A 19,589-nucleotide genomic window follows, 5' to 3' on the forward strand; every position below is an offset into this window, starting at 1 on the left:
TAATATTTTGTAAAAGTAAAAAATGCATTGTTTGTATTTCTACATCAAAAATAGAAGAAGAAATCTGTTCGACAGTATAACACTATTTTCGATATAAAATTTTCTTTGCTAAACTGTCATGTTGTCGTTTAGTAAAAATTAAAATTGAAAAAATTTGTGAATGTTGTTGAAAATGTACATGTTCACATATATGTACATATGTACATTGAACACCAGAAAAACACTATTTAATTTTGAATCTGCATTTCTTGTTGAGAATTAATTATGTCAATGTTAGTCAATAGTGTTTTTAAAAACTATGCTACGTCTATATAAATATTTTGACCTAATAGAAAAAAAACAACTTATTTTTCCATTCAATTCTGCAACTCAATATGAAATAAATCCATATATTTATTAATTGTAACTATAATTGTTTCGATGAATTTAAAATCATTAATGTGGTTCCTCCCCTTTTCCTAGCATTTTATTAAATAATTATCTATAATTTCCAATTGAATGTAATCCGAAATTATTAAACGTTTCCTGTTTGTGGATAAATATCTCATGCACGTTTGTTGTCAGTATTGTACAGTATATTCCAGGAGAAAAATGATGATATAGTAAAAAACTTTTTTTGTTTACAATAATTTCCTAGAATTAGAAATTATCACTATATTTTAAACCAAATATTGAAACAAAGTTAAAACTTTATTGCGTAATAAAAATAATAAATGTATAAAATAATTGATAAATGTATAAAAATGTATAAAAAGAAAAGAAGAAAAACAAAACTCCCATTAAAATAAATTAATCCTCTATGGGCCAAATTTTTTTTTCAATCCAAAAAAATTAGGGAAATGAAAAAAGAAGCAATTATAAACATATATATGCAAATAAAGCAAAAATTTTTTGTTTAAACAATTTTATTGCAGTATATTCAATATGTGACTTTCAGATAACAACGGCTTATAATATTCGAACTTCTGTGTATGAAAACTTAAGCCTGAAATTCTACAAAACAGTTTTCACTTGACGTTACAAACAAATATATATATAAATATACTTCATCTTTTCGCACGTTTTTTGATGGAAGTATTGTACTTGATCTTCTTTTTATATTCTTTATAATTGTTCATCTACATTGGTGGAAAAAAGACGTCCTCTTTTTTTACGGAATCCTTTGTACTCCTGACATACACAGGATGCCAATTGTAATTTTAAATGTTAATAAGTTAAATTGATTCCTGGGTCTTACAGAATGCAATAAACAGTTTCGCTTATATAACAGCTAAGCATTGACCACCAGTCTAAATTATCTATTTTTTTCGTAAAAATTTATCCTTTTAGAATCTTCGAATTTTTTTCTCACATAAAACTGATAAACATGGTCAAGAATTGTTTGCTGCAACGAATTCTTCAACTATTTCCAACATTCGATGGAACACAAAAGCGTGATCTTAAATATACAGAAGATTTCTTTCTAGGCCAATATTACTTCAACGTAACAGAACTTTATCATAAAAAAAAAAATTAAAAAAATGATATTTGAAATGCAAAAAAATTAGTTTTTATGGATTTTCGAACTCAAAACTACTATATACATAATTTTTTATTCGGTAAATACCGACAGAAACAAAAATAATATCAATTGAAAAAAAAAGGTTTCGCTTGCTTCTACTGCAGACAGTTGGTACAACATTTATTTTGTTATTTTATGTTAACTATGCTAGTAACCGTCAAGTATATGGTATTAGTTGTTTCGGAAAGATTTAAAAATTAAGATGTATATGACATTTCATTAAGGGGACACGTCAACAAAAAAAATCGATTTTTTTTTCGATTTTCTGAAAGAATATTATTTCAAAAATATTTCTTCAAATTTTGGTAAAGATCCGCGCATTATTTACGAAACTGTAATAGTTTAAACGAAGCGCGCCGTAGCGCTCCAAGTTACCAAAACTTTAAGCGTTAATTTCTCCTATTCGCGTTTTTAAAACGGTGGCCCTCGCTGCGTCCAGACCATTCATCCGATCCTTACCAAATTTTGTACAGTGATACTAGATACTAGATACTAGATACACGTATCTAGGGAATGAACGAAAGGATTTTTCTGCAAAAATGTCAATTTTTTCGCAAAAAGTCGACTATTTTGAGAAAAATTAAAAAATCAAAATTTCCTTTCGTTCATTCCCTGCGCCAACATCTCTACTAAAGGATAACACTCAGTTTTTTTGTTTATGTCTTAGAAAATTGGCCACAGACAACACAATTTACAATATTTTTACGCACAAAAAAATGTGAATATAGTTCAGATATATAACTTACATATACCAAAAATTTGTATTGATATTAATAAAACTGGCTACAAAAAAAATTCACAAAAAACCGCTTTTTTTTACACTCGAAGGTGACGTGTCCCCTTAAAAAAAACTAAAATTGTTTAGTAAAATGCTGAAAAATGAATATGTTACTTGAAAGTTACACGGGCCCATAGAGGGTTAATACTTGAAATTAATTAGCCTTTTAATAAAAATTATATTAAATTTAAAATGAAAACAAGAAAGAAAATGTGAAATAAAATATATATATGAATGAAATGATATATAGGTACATAACCGGTTAAAATCACTTCAATTAACTTCTCAAGCTTCATAATAATCTCTCCTACTCAAAGAAACGATCCACTAGAATGAAAGTATATCAACCAATGGAAAGAGAGCTTCGAGAACGAAAATGTTATCGCTAAGCACGCAGGGCCAAGCATCAGACCCGTTGTTTTATTTTTGGCTTGCGTGTTGGTTCCGAGGTATGCCGAAAGCGATATTGCGAAATCTTCTTGGACTGGGACAAGTACAAGCAACAACAAAAAATTCTACGTTATATAAATCTTACAAATATCTTGTTAAAGAATAAAAAAGAAAAAAAAATAAGAAAGAATCGAACAAATTTGTGGAAAAAAAATAAAAATAAAAATAACGAAAAGAAAACTCGATAACAATATTTTATTTAATTATTGTAACATGAATTAATTATCATTGGCGACTTTATTAGTCTTTTTAGTCTTTACTAGTTTGTTTTTTATCAATTTCACAGGAATTCATTATTATAGTAAGATGAGAAAATACATAAAAAATTAACAAACTATAATCGTCGTATGATACAATAAAAATAATAATAATAATAATAATAATAATAAATTCTAACTTGTTAAAAATCTTCAAATAAAAAAATTTAGCATAAAACTATTTTGTTAATTGACAACGTGATATAAAAATCTTATAATTATTTCTCAAAAAATACTCACACACACACACACTAAAAATCGAGAACTGAATACATTAAAAAAATAAATGATAAATTCGATTAAGATAATCGAACAAAGTATTAACAATTTTCTTTCATAGTTTGAAATAATATCTAGATTATAAAATTAATGCGGAACAAGTACAAAACAAAGAAAAATTATTTATAATATTTAAAATGAAGGAAATAAATCAGCAAAAAATAATCTTGGTCACAAAACTAACTTCTTACGTGAAACATAAATCTCGCAATTATTTGTCAAATAACACCAGTCTCACAAAAAAAAAACTATAAAGGATTCGGTTAAAAATGAAAAGAAAAAGGAAAGGAGAAAAAAAAAGAAAAATTGAAAAAAATATCTCATAAAAGTAATCGGGCAAAATTATAATTATATTGTTACACAACATAAATATTTATTATAAAACAAACTGTATACGTACGTACGTTGGAAGAAATTAAATCGGCAATAGAATCGATTACAAAACAATTATCGAACGTAAATTTTGTAAATGTTGCAATTATTTGTTAGAACACAAAAAAAAACACAAGAAAAAAATAAAAATTAAAAAAGAAATAATAATAATAATAATAATAATAAAAATAGAACAAAAAATTTCATAAAAATTAAAAAAATAATTTAACAAAACGTTAATTATCTTCTTCCTATAAAAAAAAAATATCTGAGCTATTATATAAAATGATCTATGAAACGTTTTGAAGGAAATGGACCGACGAGAGAGAGAAGAATCGAGCACAAAACTAATACTATTAAACAAATACACATAGACGAGTTCTCGGCCAAGATCGGCTCCGATCCGATGACGCTCGAAAGAACACCGAGAACGGACGTCGCGTTTCACGTGAAAGTTCGGAATCAGAAAACCGGTGTGGTATGTGAACACACATGCACGCATTATATACACATATATACATACATATATGTATATACAATGTTTGTGTGTGTGTGTGTGTATCTTTTAGCTTGAAACTTCCTGTTAAGTTACACACGAGACACCTTCCCTTTCGAACATAACCCTTTCCCTCGTTGAAACAACATTTTTGTTTTTTATATATATTTTTTCTTGAGTCTTTTTTTCTGATTTTTTATTTTTTTATTTTTTTTATTTTTTTTTTTACAAAAAAAAAAAAGACCATAAGATCATTTTACGATAAAATTATTTTTTTGTTTATTTTTATTCGTTTGTTTAATATTTTTTATTTTTTGTTTTCTTTTTCCATTTGATATATTTTAAAAGATCATAAAATTCTTCTTGACAAAACAAACAAGGAAATAATTATTTCTTCGTTAAAATGATATTTAAAAAATATTGTTTCAATATAAAAAAAAATTATTTTTTCATTTAAAATTATTGTTGTTAAAGATCAAAAGATCCTTCCTGAGAAAACAAAGAAGAAGATATGTTATTGTTAAAACATTTATAAAAAAAGATGTTTTTTTTTGTATTTAAAAGATCATAAGATTACTTTTTGACAAAACGAGGAAGACTTAATAGCACTTGTCGAGAGAATGAGAAGCAGGTGTTACCAGAACTTGCTTTGGAAAGTCACTAGAGTTGCTTCAAAAGAGTTCAAAGGAATCGACAGAGACAGTCAGGTGCAATCTACCTATACGTGTTCCGAAATCATTATACTTTTCTACGTACTCAAGGTAAATTTGATCTTTGTCATTTTGTAATAACAAACGATCAATCTCGTTATAATTTTATTTAAATTATCATTTTTTCAATTGCAAGATCAAAAAATAATAAAGAAAAGATAAAGGTGATAGAGAAGTAAAATATTATAAGAAGAGTTGAGAAAAAGTGAATGAATGAGTCATAAACAAAAATATTCTTTTTCGATCTAAATACATCGATACTTGTAAATAAAATCAAAATAAAATTGAGAAAAGAAAAGAGAAAAAAAGGCACGATATTAAAAATAATATAAAAAAAAAAAAAAGATTCTTTTTAAACTCACCTGATAATAACTTGATTCCGCCATTTTGGCCACTATACTGCTACAATCACTCACTCACTCTGCTTTCTCTCTATCCGTCTATCTTTGTGCACAAAACGATGCAGTTCATCGTTATATTCTCACGCGCGAACCATCCTCGTCTTAAGCTTATTTATTTATTTACTTTTTTATTTATTTATTTATTTTCTTCTCTCTTTTCAATTATCTTTATATCTTACTTTCTTTATTCACACATTTTACACACAGACGAAAATAAACATGTTGTGTTTTTTTCTCGGGGTGTACGTTCTTTTCTTCCAAATAACCTAAGAAATTTTACCGATCGAACGCGACGCGAAGTTGCCTCCACCGAGTAGAAAGAACGATAGACGCGACGGAGCCGTCTCGGAATGAGATAGGAAAAGAGAAAATGAAAGATAGATAGATATAGATAGAGATAGAGAGAGAAAGAGAGAGAGAGAGAAAGACATAGACATTACTAGTGCGTTCGTACCGACGACAGCACAGTAACTGGACGAAGAACGTTGAACCAATCGCAAAACGAGTCGCGCGCCACGCTATCCCCGCTACTAAACCTTGAGTATACCCGAACAAACCAATAGCAAGATCGAAACTCGAAGCGAATGAAAGTATTGTCCAATCGACAAACATTATATCGAACACAAGCACCAAAATATAACTTTTTTTAAACGTTTTGTTATCTAATTTTTAATTACTCTTTCGTATTTTTGGTTTTATACACTTGTAAGAATAATATAAATTATTTTAATAATTACAAGTTAATTACATATATTCTTTTTAAATATATTCAATATCCAAGGTCACAATTATTTGGAAATTAACATTTATTTTTTAAATAAATCTTAAATCTTAAAGCTTCGTAAAGATGTTTGTAAATAGCTTCAATTACTTCGTTACGAATAAACATTTCTTGAAAATCTCGTGATGATTGTAGCTTTGTAATAGATTTATTTGAGGTAAAAATAATACATCCGGCATTACTAAAAATGCTTCCAATTTATTTTAAATGAAACTACTCCAAATATGTTAATGTGTTAGAATAATAAATTATATTATTTAGTATAATGGGAAATTATTTAATAAAATTATATTGATTAATATTTCAGAAAACATGATTTATTTATTAATGTGAACTTCGTAACGCTTAATAAATCAATTTCAAGAACATCAGATAGAAAATCGTGTTCATATCTTTGTAAAATGGTATAAATTGATCCGAGATTTAAGTTTGCGACTTAAGAGCTAGTTTGTTCCAATATAAGCGTATCAATTTGAATATTGATTAAACCTATATTTGATAAATTAAAAAAATTAATACATGAGAAAATGATAAAATTTTTAATTAAAATTTAAATCAGAACTAATCGCTTACATGCAATCTTTATCTGATCTTTGATCCATATAGTCATATAATCCTAATGCTGATTGCATTTGATGCATACAATTAAGAAGATACGCAGCTATATCAACCGTAGGTAATCTTAAAATTGTTTCATTAACTTCTTTTAATAACACATTGATAATACACGATATTATCTGTAAAAACATAATTATTGTTAATACTAACACAAGTGAACATATTATTATGTCAATACTTATTGTATTTACTTGAAGCATATCTTTTACTCTATCTTCGGCAATGCTAGCCATGAATAGAATTTTATTCAAGACGTATAATAATCTTGAAACAGATAGTGACGATATTAAATCGTTTTTTAAAGGTTTAACTCGTTTTCCAAAAGCTCTCTGTTCTCATTTGTCTTTATAATTTGCTCAAAAAACTTGTCTTGACTGTAATAAAAAATTATACAATATTGGGTTTAGAACGCTATTTAGTATAATTTGTTGAATCATAGCATGATACAATCTTATTAGAGTTGTAATGAAATATAAAACAATAGATCGAGTTTCAACTGCTGTTTTAGTGGATGAGAAAATCCTTCTGTAATGTTACTTACACATTGCTTAATTTGATCTGATACATTTAGAATAAATATTCCTAATAATTGTATACAGCAAATTATTAAAAGTATAGTTATTATTAGCAAATTCTGATCAGTTTTATTGGAATCCTTAATTAAAATTAATATGTTTTCCTTTTCAATAGAAATCGCTTGATGCAACCAAGTAAGCATATCGCCAACATATCTTTTATGATAATGAGCGTGCATTTCTATAGGATTTGATGTTCCACCTATAGGTTCACTTAATGTTACTATATCTATACAAGACCATACGAGAATGATTTTCCTCTTAGCGCAATATTCATCTAAAATGTACCTAATAAAAGAGTTTTAATAAATAATTACAAATGTGAATGATTTTTTACTAAAATATAAATACTTCAACTTACCTGAATAAAATAAGTGTATCTTGCAATTTACTCATCTTTTTAAATGTGTGAAGGTGCTAATTGTTCATCTTCTATATATTTATGTTGACTCTGCATCCACTTGTATAATCTTTACAAAGTGGCTTTTTGAAGCATAATTCTTAGCATTATATCTAATGCCAGCCTTTGATAAACAGATTTCATCAATATGCAGTAGTTGCTATATATTTCATTAAAATTTAAATATTATTATTTAAATAAGTTAACATTTTAAATGACATGCTGGTTTTTAGGAACTGACCTTAAACTTTTCGTTCAAGTCATGTCAGTTGCCAATGGCAAACGGTCTTGTTTTTCTACAGCTGGTAGATCATCGTGGCCTAAACGGAATGCTCGACAAAAATGGCTTAGGATTCAACGTGTCACATAAACTTCATTTAAAATATTTGACTAAAAAGTGTATCAATACTCAACTGAGAATAGTAAAAAATTGTACAGTTATAAAAGGCTGTCTCTCTTTTTCTCTGTGCATTTAATGCAAACTTGTTATCTCCAATTGAGATAATTAAAAAGTTCTAATATATGTATTATCAACTGGCATCGATAATACATGTTTTCAAATTGTATGCAAATGTTACACATTTTTTGTATAATTAATTATATTATTCCTTAAGAATTGGAAAGTTTTAATTTTTGTAACTTGTAAGCGATCAATCATATATTGAACTTAAGTACTCATCGCTAATATACATCTGATATAAATATTATTAGTTGTAAATTTTGACACTAACGATAAAAAATCAATGTTAATGGTATACTTCTTCTTTTAATTTTATTTCTTAAATAAGGACGATCATTTAATATGTTTTCTGTAAAAAATATTGACAATTCTTTCAAAACTTCCAATGTATCCTAAGAGAAAAAAAGAATTATCAGAATAAATTCAATGTACATAATAATAAGATATATTTAAATGTATGTAACGAAAGTATACTTCCGTTAAAAATTTTAATCTTTGTTTATAGAGAAACATATTTCAGTTTATGTATGCACCTTTAACCATACTAATAATAAATTATATGTATATATATATATATATATATATATATATATATATATATATATATGTATATATTTCATTGTGCTCTACTTTTGATTATGTTTTTCATTACTTGCAATTAACTAATTTCGTAATCGTTAGAACAGATATCCTTTAAAATTTATGATTGTCATATAGCATACATCACCTAAATGTGATAAAAACAATTTAAGTTTTATTTCATATATATATATATATATAAGACAATTATTCTATTATATTTAGGTAATAGTAGTAAAGGAAAGATTATTTCTCTGTGAACAAAGGTTAAGTTTTATTAATTATTTTCAATGAATATTTTCACTATGTACATAAGGAATATTTATTACCTGTGAACAAAGAAACGACTATTTAAGCTTATAACTAACACATTCACTTCTCTATTCACGTTTTTAATTGTTTTTAATTCATAATCAAGATTTTCTAATTCCTATTTGAATTCTTCTTTTCCAACCGTCCTCTCTGTTCCTTTATCACCGTATAACCGTATCTCCCTTTTCAAAACCTTCTATTTATCTGTTTAGTTTATGTAGTTGTCATGATATCTCTTTCTTTTTAAATTTTTCAATTATTATTATGTTTATGTTTATCACATTTAAATTAAAGGAAATATATTTTCTTTATGTATGTATTTCTTCTTTCTTTTTAGATAGATGACGACTTGTGAATGTAGCGGTACGACCGATGGTCGCGCCATCTAAGTTACTAGAAGGCTAGGGAACCACGCTAGCAAGTGTGGTCACCAGACGAGGACAGTCTGTGCGTAGCCGTTGAGAAGTGTACAACAAAGGAAAGCAAGTCGCATCCTAACAATAAAGATCATAAAACAAATTCAGTCTAATATTATCTTTACTATAGAGAAACCCTCTACAGTAAATTGGTGCCGAAACCCGGGAACGTCCGCGTAAAAAAATAAAAAAATAATACAAAAACTAAAATAGAAAAAATAATAAAAAGAAGAACAATGGCACAATCAACCAGCGAAGCCAACGTGGCCCGTGCCGATACCGACACAAAGGAAGTCAACGCCAGTGAATTTAGAAATGTAAATCTTCCATCCTTTTGGAAAGAGGAACCAAATTTATGGTTCGTGATGTTGGAAAAGGAATTCGCGGCGTACAACGTTAAATCGGATGCCGTAAAAGTGTCAGCGGTGGTAAGAAGTTTGGATACCACGCTGATAAGAGAGGTATACGACATCCTAGCAGCCCCCTCCGAGCAATGTACGTACACACATCTAAAAGAAGCCTTAGTACAGAGACTAACTAAATCCGACGAACAACGGCTAAGGCGATTGTTAATGGGAGTGGAATTAGGAGACAAAAAACCCTCCGAACTTTGGAGAGAAATGAAACGCTTAGCAGGAGGTAGTGTTAGCGAGAAAATGCTCCTAACATTATGGATGCAAAGGATGCCAACCAGGGCACAAGAGATCCTGGCCATTGCAGACGAAAATACGTCACCCGCAAGGTTAGCGGAAATGGGTGATAAGATCCTCGAGAGAGAGCGTCTGCCGGAAACGGCCGCCATTACTGAAGCAGCGCCAATAAGAAGTACCGCTCAAACAACAACCAATCGCGAGGTAGCAGAAATCAATCGGAGAATCGATCAACTAACAGAGAAGATGGAAAAATTGATGCGCGGCAGAAGAAGGTACCGAAGTTTCCGCGGAAGATCCCGAAGTAGAAGCCGATCATCAAGCAAACACCGAAACAATGACGGCCTATGTTATTACCACTGGAAATTCGCGGAACAATCGTGGAAGTGCAGACCCCCGTGCAAGTGGACAGGCCCGGATAAAAGAAAGCCTTCGGAAAACTAATGCAAGCGTCTCAAATAGAGGCAGTTGACGACGCGACGAGAAACCTGCGCCTCATGGTAAATGATAGGAAAACAGGAGCATGTTTTCTGATAGACACTGGTGCAGACGTCTCAGTGATTCCACGTACTTCGATAAGTGAAACCAAAGACAATGCGTGTAAGTTGTACGCGGCAAATGGTGCAGAAATAGACACATACGGAAAAAAACTTTTAAACTTAAATCTTGGACTCCGTCGAGATTTTTCATGGAGATTCATTATAGCGAATGTTTCTAAAGCAATAATAGGCGCCGATTTCTTGCATTTTTATAATTTATTACCTGATTTAAGAAACAAAAAATTGTTGGACGGCAATACATTGCTTTCTAGGAAAGCAGAATTAGTAAATATTGACGTTCCAACCATTTTGACCATTAATTGCAATAGTCCGTATTTAGAACTTTTTAGGGAGTACGCAGATTTAACGAAACCAACTTCCAGGAAACCCATCAGCCACACGGTGAAACATCATATAATCACAAAAGGTCCTCCAATAGCAGAGAGAGCAAGAAGGCTAAATCCGGAAAAACTGCGAATCGCACAAGCCGAATTTCAGCAACTAGTCAACGAAGGAATCTGTCGCCCGTCCAAGAGTCAATGGGCGAGCCCTCTGCATATGGTACCAAAGAAAAACGGCGAATGGAGGCCATGTGGAGATTATAGGCGACTAAATAGCGTTACGGTACCAGACAGGTACCCCATTCCACATGTACACGACGTCACGCAACAATTTCGTGACTGTAACATATTTTCTACAATAGACTTGTCTAGAGCATATCACCAAATTCCGTTGGCTGAGGAAGATATAGAAAAAACAGCGGTAATCACACCTTTTGGTCTGTACGAATACACAGTGATGCCTTTCGGTTTATGTAACGCGGCGCAAACGTTCCAAAGGTTTATGAACATAGTATTAAGCAAATTAGATTTTTGTGCCTGTTACATAGATGATATAATTGTAGCGTCTAAAAATAAGGAATCCCATGAAAAACATCTGCGTGCAATATTCGATAGACTTAGGCAATATGGACTAACAATAAACATTTCAAAGTGCAATTTTTTTCAAAATAGCGTTAACTACTTAGGTTATAAGATAGATAATAAAGGTATAGCGCCGTTGGACGAGCGAGTCCACGCTATACAAAACTATACAAAACCAAAGACTGTTTCAGATATGCGACGTTTCCTTGGGGTAGTGAATTTTTATAGGAGGTTCTTACCAAAGGCTGCAGAATGGCTTGATCCACTTAACAAATATATGGTAGGTGCCAAGAAGCACGACAAAAGACTGGTAGAATGGAATCAAGCAGCGGAAGAAGCTTTCAAAAAAGCTAAAGAAGCAATTGCCACAGCAACGTTATTGGCATACCCAAAAGAAAAAGCGATATTAAAATTGAAGACTGATGCTTCCGATAGCGCAATTGGAGCAGTTTTAGAACAATTCTGTGATAACAAATGGGAACCACTAGGATATATCTCAAGGAAACTAGAAAAAGCGCAAATTAGATATAGTGTGTATGATAGGGAATTATTAGCAATTTATAAAAGTTTAAAGTTTTTTAGGTATTTTGTCGAAGGAAGAGAATTAATAATAGAGACTGACCATAAACCACTGTCATACGCCTTTAAGCAAAATACGGACAAAGCAAGCCCAAGACAAGCCAGACAGTTGGATTACGTAGGACAGTTTACTTCCAAAATTGTTTACGTTGCTGGAAAAGACAATGTGGCAGCTGACGCTATGTCAAGACTGGAAACCATAGACATGCCAGTCCTAGTATCAACAGAAGAGCTAATGGCAAAACAACAAGAGGATGACGAACTAAAGAATATTCTGGCAGAAGAAAAATGGAACCTGCAGAAGATTTTCCTCGATAGCTCTGATAAATACATATATGGCGACATAGTAGGAAAAAGCATAAGACCATACGTTCCGGTCTCTTTACGGAGGCAGATTTTTAAGAACGTACACAATTTGTCACATCCCAGCGGCAGAGTAACAAAACACCTTATAGGAAAAAGCTTCATGTGGCCAAAGATGAACAAAGATATTGCAGAATGGTCAAGTACATGTTTAGCATGCCAAAAGTGCAAAATAAGCCGTCATAACAAACAGGTACCTTCGAAAATAGAAGTACCACAAGGACGTTTCGAACATGTGCACATAGACATAATAGGTCCACTACCAACGATTAAAAATATGAGATACTGCCTAACTATGATCGATAGGTTTACTCGATGGCCAGAAGCAATTCCAATGCCAGATACCTCAGCAGATACAGTGGCAACAACATTCTATTCGCAGTGGATTTCGAGATTTGGTTCTCCTATTACAATTACAACTGATCAAGGAACACAATTTGAAAGTCAACTATTTGAAGCATTAACCAAATTAGTCGGAGCGAAAAGAATTAGAACAACAGCATATCACCCTGCATCAAATGGAATGATAGAAAGATGGCATAGATCACTTAAAACAGCAATAATGTGCCACGAAGAAAAAGACTGGGTAGGAATATTACCAACAGTGCTCCTTGGTCTACGCACAAGTCTAAAAGAAGATATAAAAGCTTCAGCTGCGGAATTGGTATATGGTGAAAACATCAGACTACCAGGAGAATTTTTCCTCAGCGAAGAGCTATTACAAGATCCACACATATTCCTAGAAAAGTTAAGACAACATATAAGGCAAATCAGACCGATACCCACAGCACACCATACCAAAAAGAAACATTTTATTCAGGATAGGTTATATACATGTACGCACATATTTTTAAGAGTCGACGCTGTAAAAAAACCATTAGAAGCGCCTTACGAAGGTCCATACGAAATTATACAAAGACTTACAGATAATATTTTCAAAATTAACTATAAAGGAAAACATATAAATGTATCTATAGAAAGACTAAAACCAGCGTTCGTCGAAAAAGATTGCAATACCGATTCGTATGTACCAATTAAAACTTATTAGGTTAGGATAGAGATAATGCAATATTTTTATATATCTTTATATATTTTTATATTTTTATACACTTGTAAACATCTATAATTTTAAGTTTCGCATTTTATGTAATAAGAAAAATGCTCCGAAGGGAGTAATGTAGCGGTACGACCGATGGTCGCGCCATCTAAGTTACTAGAAGGCTAGGGAACCACGCTAGCAAGTGTGGTCACCAGACGAGGACAGTCTGTGCGTAGCCGTTGAGAAGTGTACAACAAAGGAAAGCAAGTCGCATCCTAACAATAAAGATCATAAAACAAATTCAGTCTAATATTATCTTTACTATAGAGAAACCCTCTACATGAATTACTCTTGTAGTGCCCTCTACAGATTACATGCATTTACTAATACTCAATTATTAAGGTGCCTCTCTCTTGCGTACTCACTACTGCTACGCAGCCAATCATATCCAGGCAGACTGACAATCTAAGCTCTATCATTGGGCATCATTAACACGTTGACTGCAACGTGAGTTTTCAAGAAAATCTCCGTCAAGCCATGCGGCGTCACTATACCGTGAGCAATTCTATAAACTGAAACTTACTCGATGCCGGTGTGCAGACTAATGATTTCTACCCCTTCTCTCGAGCCCAGCACGCCTCGCACACAACGAAATGTTACGTGTCGGTGTGTCGGGAAACCGAAATAAGCCGAGGGAAGCCGAGGTTAGCTGCGCGATAGAGGAGAAATAATACCCCTACCACGCGCTGCGGAGAAATACATGGAACAAACACATTGTTTTACACATTGTTTTCAGCGATCCCATTCGTACGATAATTATCGTATGCGTCACATAATTTGAAGCCTTGTATGATCCAAAATTTGGCTTGTGCGATCCAAAATTCAGCTTGGATGTAATTAACAATAATTCGATATGTAAATATCGAAGTTGTTAACGATAACAAGTTGATTTTGTTTTTTGTTTCGCGATTCGGTTGTCGGTTGCAGCGCACTCTAGTGTACACAGTTGGACTATTTTTTGGTGGATAGAGCCAGGTAACAATTGAAAATAGCTCGGAAACCAATAAAAAGCCAAAAAAGCCAGGAAAAACTTGAAAAATACAGTTAGAAAGATAGAAAATAGGAAAAAGAAAAGGACAAAAAAGGACCTGAGGACCTAAAAAAAAAAAAAAAAAAGCAGGTCATCAAGTTTGCAAAAGTTGGTATTTTAACTCTTTTTGCAGATTTGAAAATGTAAAAAATTCTACAAATGTTTAAATCAGAAGTGTCAAATCCAAAATTCCTAAAATTCCAAATTTTTCTCTGTGCGTACGATAATTTGTCTGTGTGTACGATAATTTTACGGCCCTGTGTCGATCAGACAAACTAAAGTCTCTGGGATCACTGATTGTTTTACACATTGTTCAAATCCCCTCCTCTTTACTGAGAACCCGAAAATTTTACGGTACTGACAGTGATCCCAGAGACTTTAGTTCGTCTGATAGACACAGGGGCGTGAAATTATCGTACGCGCCGAAAAATTATCGTACGCCCCGGGAAAATTTTTTTTTTTTTAAGGTAGCAAATGTCGATAGTTACATTGGTCTCATCGGCGGTTCGATAAGTCCACCGGAAGATCATCAAATCGAGAAAATTTTTTTTTTTTAGTCATTAAGTTCAAAACCCTATCATAAAAACGATAAAAACGGCCGTCCGCTGGGAGATCGTGGTGGGGGTGGTGGTGGTGGTAGGGGTGGCGCTGCACCTTTCCAAAATTTGTTGACTAAAAAAAAAAACGCGTACGATAATTATCGTACGAATGGGATCACTGGGTACTGTGTCGATCAGACAAGCAAAAGTTTCTGGGATCACTGGTTCCTTAGTCTATCAGTTCTTAATCTGTATCAGTCTGCATAACTGTATATCCGTCTGTATTAGAGTCCTTAGTTCTCAGTTTAATAATTATACTTTTAGTCTGTTAGGTTCGCTGCGTATTTTATCAGTCAATTTATCAGTTTATTAGTCAGTCAGTCCGTCTTACATTCATAACTTTTTTTGTATTCTGTATTTTTGTAACCACGCCACTTTTTTGTAAACTTTTTGTAAATACCGCTCAACATCACATCATCATAATTTAATAAACTATATTATATCATCTTCAGTTTTATTTCTCTCTGTCTGAACCCCACAATTCAGAAGTGGGATAAAAAGTTAGTGGGATCTGTGTCGAAGTAAATACGCGATTTCCGTGATAGTGATAATTCTGTTCTTCTGTTCGTCTTGTGCGAATTTCTGTTCGCTGCGCGGAAACCTCTGTTCGTTGTACATGAAGTCCTCTGTCCGTTGCGCGGAAAATCTCTGCTCGTTGTACGCGAAGTCTGTTCTGTCCTCTGTGCACGCGAAATTCTGTCCGTTGTGTGTGGAAAATAATATTCTATTGAGTTTGAGAAATTATCATTAAAAACAGAAAAACTATCATCATGTCTGCTAAGGAACCAAGCTCTTACACCGTTTGCCAATTGAAGGAGGCATTACGCGTAAGAAATCTGTCTGCTGTCGGAAACAAAAACGAGTTAATTAGTAGGTTGACCGACGCGGAGCCAGAAATATGGCAGTATCTGGAAAAAGAATTAAATAATCCGGCTTAAGAAGATTGTGCGACAGGACGTAACGAGCCGACGGTTGCTGTTGGAGCTTCACATATTGAAGACAGTCATGTTTCCCGAGAACTTAAGTTAATAAGGGAAGAAAGAGATCTGCTAAAAAGAGAATTAGGATTGGTAAGAAGAGAACAAGCCATACAATCAGCAGCTACTTCTAGCATTGGAAGTTCAGAACGAATAGGTAATACATCAAGTAATATTAAATTAAGAGGTATAAGTGAATTGCGGTGCGAATTCGATGGATCCGATCATACATTTTGGAAATGGGAACAACAGTTAAATTTAGTGCGTAGTACCTATAGACTAGATGAAAATAGTACGAAGATTCAGTCGAAATTAAATAGAAGATCAGTTCGAAATTAAAAGGATCAGCTCTGAATTGGTTTCATTCAAAACCAGAACATATCGGTTTAAGTATTGAAGATCTTCTCCAGCAGATGAAGATAATGTACGATAATCGTCAAAGTAGATTGATTTTTAGGAGGGAGTTTGAAGCACGTATATAGCATCCGAACGAACCTTTCAGTAGCTATTTTCACGAGAAGATTGTACTCGCTAATCGTGTCCCGATAGCCGAGGAAGAGATAATCGACTACGTCATCGATGGAATACCGGACCCACGTCTTCAGGATCAAGCACGCATGGCACGGTTTAAGGTAAAGTCCGAGTTAGTTGAAGCTTTTGAAAAAATCAGTCTGCGACCGAAAAGGTCATCAGAATCTTACGTGAAGGACGTAAAGACAACCAAAACGGTCGCATGTCCGAAACCGTCAATGAAAGGATCGACATCAACACGTGTGGTCAGGAAATGCTATAATTGCGGAGAAGTTGGCCATACCCTTCCGCAATGTCGGAAACCGAGAACATCGAAAGGATTCTGTTATTGCTGTGGATCAGCCGACCATCATCTCAGGGACTGTCCAGAAAAGAGGTGGAAACCCGCTGCACCGATTTCAATCTCAGCATTAAAACACGCGTTAGCATCTGGTTCGGACTCAATGAATTTGGTACAAACGCCGGCACTACATCCTCCGTACACAGTACCCTTAACTTTCACCACAGCAGACGAGAATGGTGATATCTGTAAATATGAATTTTGCGCTCTAATCGATTCTGGATCACCGATAAATATGATTAAGCAAAGTTACGCACCAAATAATGTAAGTATATTTGCGGTAGACATAAATTATGATCTCTGTGGAATAAGTGGTTCCAGGTTACGAATTGTAAGTAATTTTGAAATAGATGTTAATATCTGTAAGATAGAAATGAAAATGAGATTTTTTGTCGTGCTGGATAATACTATGAATCACGCCGTGTTGCTCGGAAGGGATTTTTCGTCAAATCCGTCGGTAAAAATTTTATTAGGTAAAGACGTTTAAATTATAAAAACCGATTCTGAGTCTTTAAGAGAAATAAATAATGACTAACACATAAAAGTATTTTTCATATCAACTAATATCATATTAATGGTTATTTTGAAAGTTATGGCGATAGTAGAAGGGATGGAATTTAGGAAGGGATGAATTTTAGGAAAGGATGGGTTATTAGAAGGGACTGATTTTTTTCCGGCAATCTAACAGTAGATTTACTTCAGTTTGGGCTTCGTGATAATTTTCAACGGATATACTTAGTGCTTTTACGTTCGTCTAGTATTATTATAAAAGTTATTAGAAAAATATTACACAGTGAAAATGGCACGTTCAGGGTTACAACTGCTCCCGTATTTTGCAGCATTTATTTTGTTTTTTAATTATTGTTCAGCAAATGAAACAAAAGAATGGAGGACACATCATTGCCAGTTTATGCAATGTTAGCAAACGCAGTACTTTTAAACTCAACTCAATGTAGCAAGGAACTTATTGAATTTCGACAAGCCATTGATCAGCACATAATATGGAGCTTAAAAGGTACGTGAAAGTTATAAAAAATAATTTCTATTACTAGAGTTTTTAAATTTTTTATATTTATTATTGAAGAAAATTGTTGAAAAAAAAAATAATATTAAGGGGACACGTCACCTTCGAGTGTAAAAAAAAGCGGTTTTTTTGTGAATTTTTTTTTGCAGCCAGTTTTATTAATATCAATACAAATCTTTGGTATATGTAAGTTATATATCTGAACTATATTCACAATTTTTTGTGTGTAAAAATATTGTAAATTGTGTTGTCTGTCGCCACTTTTCTAAGAGTCCAAAAAAAAAGGTCATTTTCGGTTGCCCTCACTGGCAAAAATTGGTTCATCAGAAACAAAAAAACTGAGTGTTATCCTTTAGTAGAGATGTTGGCGCAGGGAATGAACGAAAGGAAATTTTGATTTTTTAATTTTTCTCAAAATAGTCGACTTTTTGCGAAAAAATTGACATTTTTGCAGAAAAATTGCCGAGTTTTTAAAGAAAAAAAAAAAAAATTGGCATTTTTTCGAAAAATCCTTTCGTTCTTTCCCTAGATACGTGTATCTAGTATTACTGTACAAAATTTGGTAAGGATCGGATAAATGGTCTGGACGCAGCGAGGGCAACCGTTTTAAAAACACGAATAGGAGAAATTAACGCTTAAAGTTTTGGTAACTTATTTGGCGCGCTTAATACGGCGCGCTCCGTTTAAACTACTACAGTTTCGTAAATAATGCGTGGTTCTTTACCAAAATTTGAAGAAATATTTTTGAAATAATATTCTTTCAGAAAATCGAAAAAAAATCGATTTTTTTTGTTGACGTGTCCCCTTAATAATCTCTATTTGGTTTTCTATATCTTTATTTCTATAACTATCTATCACACTATTATAGGCGAGACCAACACGACCAAGTACTTTCGTTATCTATAACACACACTCATATTATTGGTACTGTACAGTATCGTATTCATATATTCCAACATGACTCCTTGAATTTATACTGTACAATATCAATCAACAATCTATATAACATTATACATTACTTTGAATTTTACATATTTTCTTTATACATTTAAACATTCTAAATTTGAATAATGTTCTTAGAGAGATACACTTTGTATTCCTTTTTTAGTGCTTAGTCATATTAAATTTAACATTTAATTGTTCACTTTATTTTGTTTTTCTGCTTCTTCCTTTTTTTTTGAATCACTTGACTTAAATGTAAAAATCGTTAATTTTATATTTGAAATTATATATTTATTACACGCTTTTAATTTTACATAGAAAGTTCTATTTTCTTTTCTCTAACGTATTTCTCCTTCAAGTTATAGCTGCGAACAGTAAACAAAACAAATCGTAACAACGATCACTGTGGCAATAGATATGTACATTAGGGTGGGTCAAAAAAATCAATTATTTTTTTTTTACAAGTGCCACGGAAAAATGGGTTGCTAGACACCTTAAAAAAATTCTCACCAAATAAGAGCTTTTAATTTTAATAGGAAGATCCTCCG

General features: G+C 32.3%; 2 protein-coding genes and 1 pseudogene across 6 annotated transcripts in view; 1 reads left to right on the forward strand and 2 right to left on the reverse strand.

Moving 5' to 3' along the window:
• Pkn (serine/threonine-protein kinase N) overlaps nucleotides 1-5,742 on the reverse strand; it is a 92,382-nt gene extending 86,640 nt beyond the window's left edge. For all 4 annotated transcript variants that reach the window (XM_089175656.1, XM_089175661.1, XM_089175652.1 and 1 more), the window contains exon 1: nucleotides 5,266-5,742. In XM_089175656.1, coding sequence (XP_089031782.1) covers nucleotides 5,266-5,289 — 24 coding nt within the window. In that variant the 5' untranslated portion in view covers nucleotides 5,290-5,742. The remainder of the gene's footprint in view (nucleotides 1-5,265) is intronic.
• A 644-nt stretch (nucleotides 5,743-6,386) lies between these two features.
• LOC107072842 (conserved oligomeric Golgi complex subunit 6-like) lies at nucleotides 6,387-7,899 on the reverse strand (annotated as a pseudogene). Its single transcript, XR_016178093.1, has 5 exons — nucleotides 7,886-7,899; nucleotides 7,640-7,838; nucleotides 6,895-7,566; nucleotides 6,659-6,822; nucleotides 6,387-6,574 (listed from the first exon to the last, which is right to left on the reverse strand). The product of XR_016178093.1 is annotated as a conserved oligomeric Golgi complex subunit 6-like (transcript).
• Nucleotides 7,900-9,681: 1,782 nt separating this feature from the next.
• On the forward strand, nucleotides 9,682-10,539 carry LOC149033582 (uncharacterized). Its single transcript, XM_089176924.1, has one exon. It carries the CDS (start codon nucleotides 9,682-9,684, stop codon nucleotides 10,537-10,539), a length of 858 nt encoding a protein of 285 aa, XP_089033050.1.
• The last annotated feature ends 9,050 nt before the right edge of the window (nucleotides 10,540-19,589 follow it).

Source organism: Polistes dominula, unplaced genomic scaffold (genome assembly GCF_049000335.1).
Source record: "Polistes dominula isolate Pdom_NZ unplaced genomic scaffold, Pdom_raw_medaka contig_32, whole genome shotgun sequence".
Classification (NCBI taxonomy): domain Eukaryota; kingdom Metazoa; phylum Arthropoda; class Insecta; order Hymenoptera; family Vespidae; genus Polistes; species Polistes dominula.

Excerpts from the sequence above, each read along its gene's own strand:
- LOC149033582 (XM_089176924.1), top strand. The coding sequence starts at position 9,682 with ATGGCACAATCAACCAGCGAAGCCAACGTGGCCCGTGCCGATACCGAC.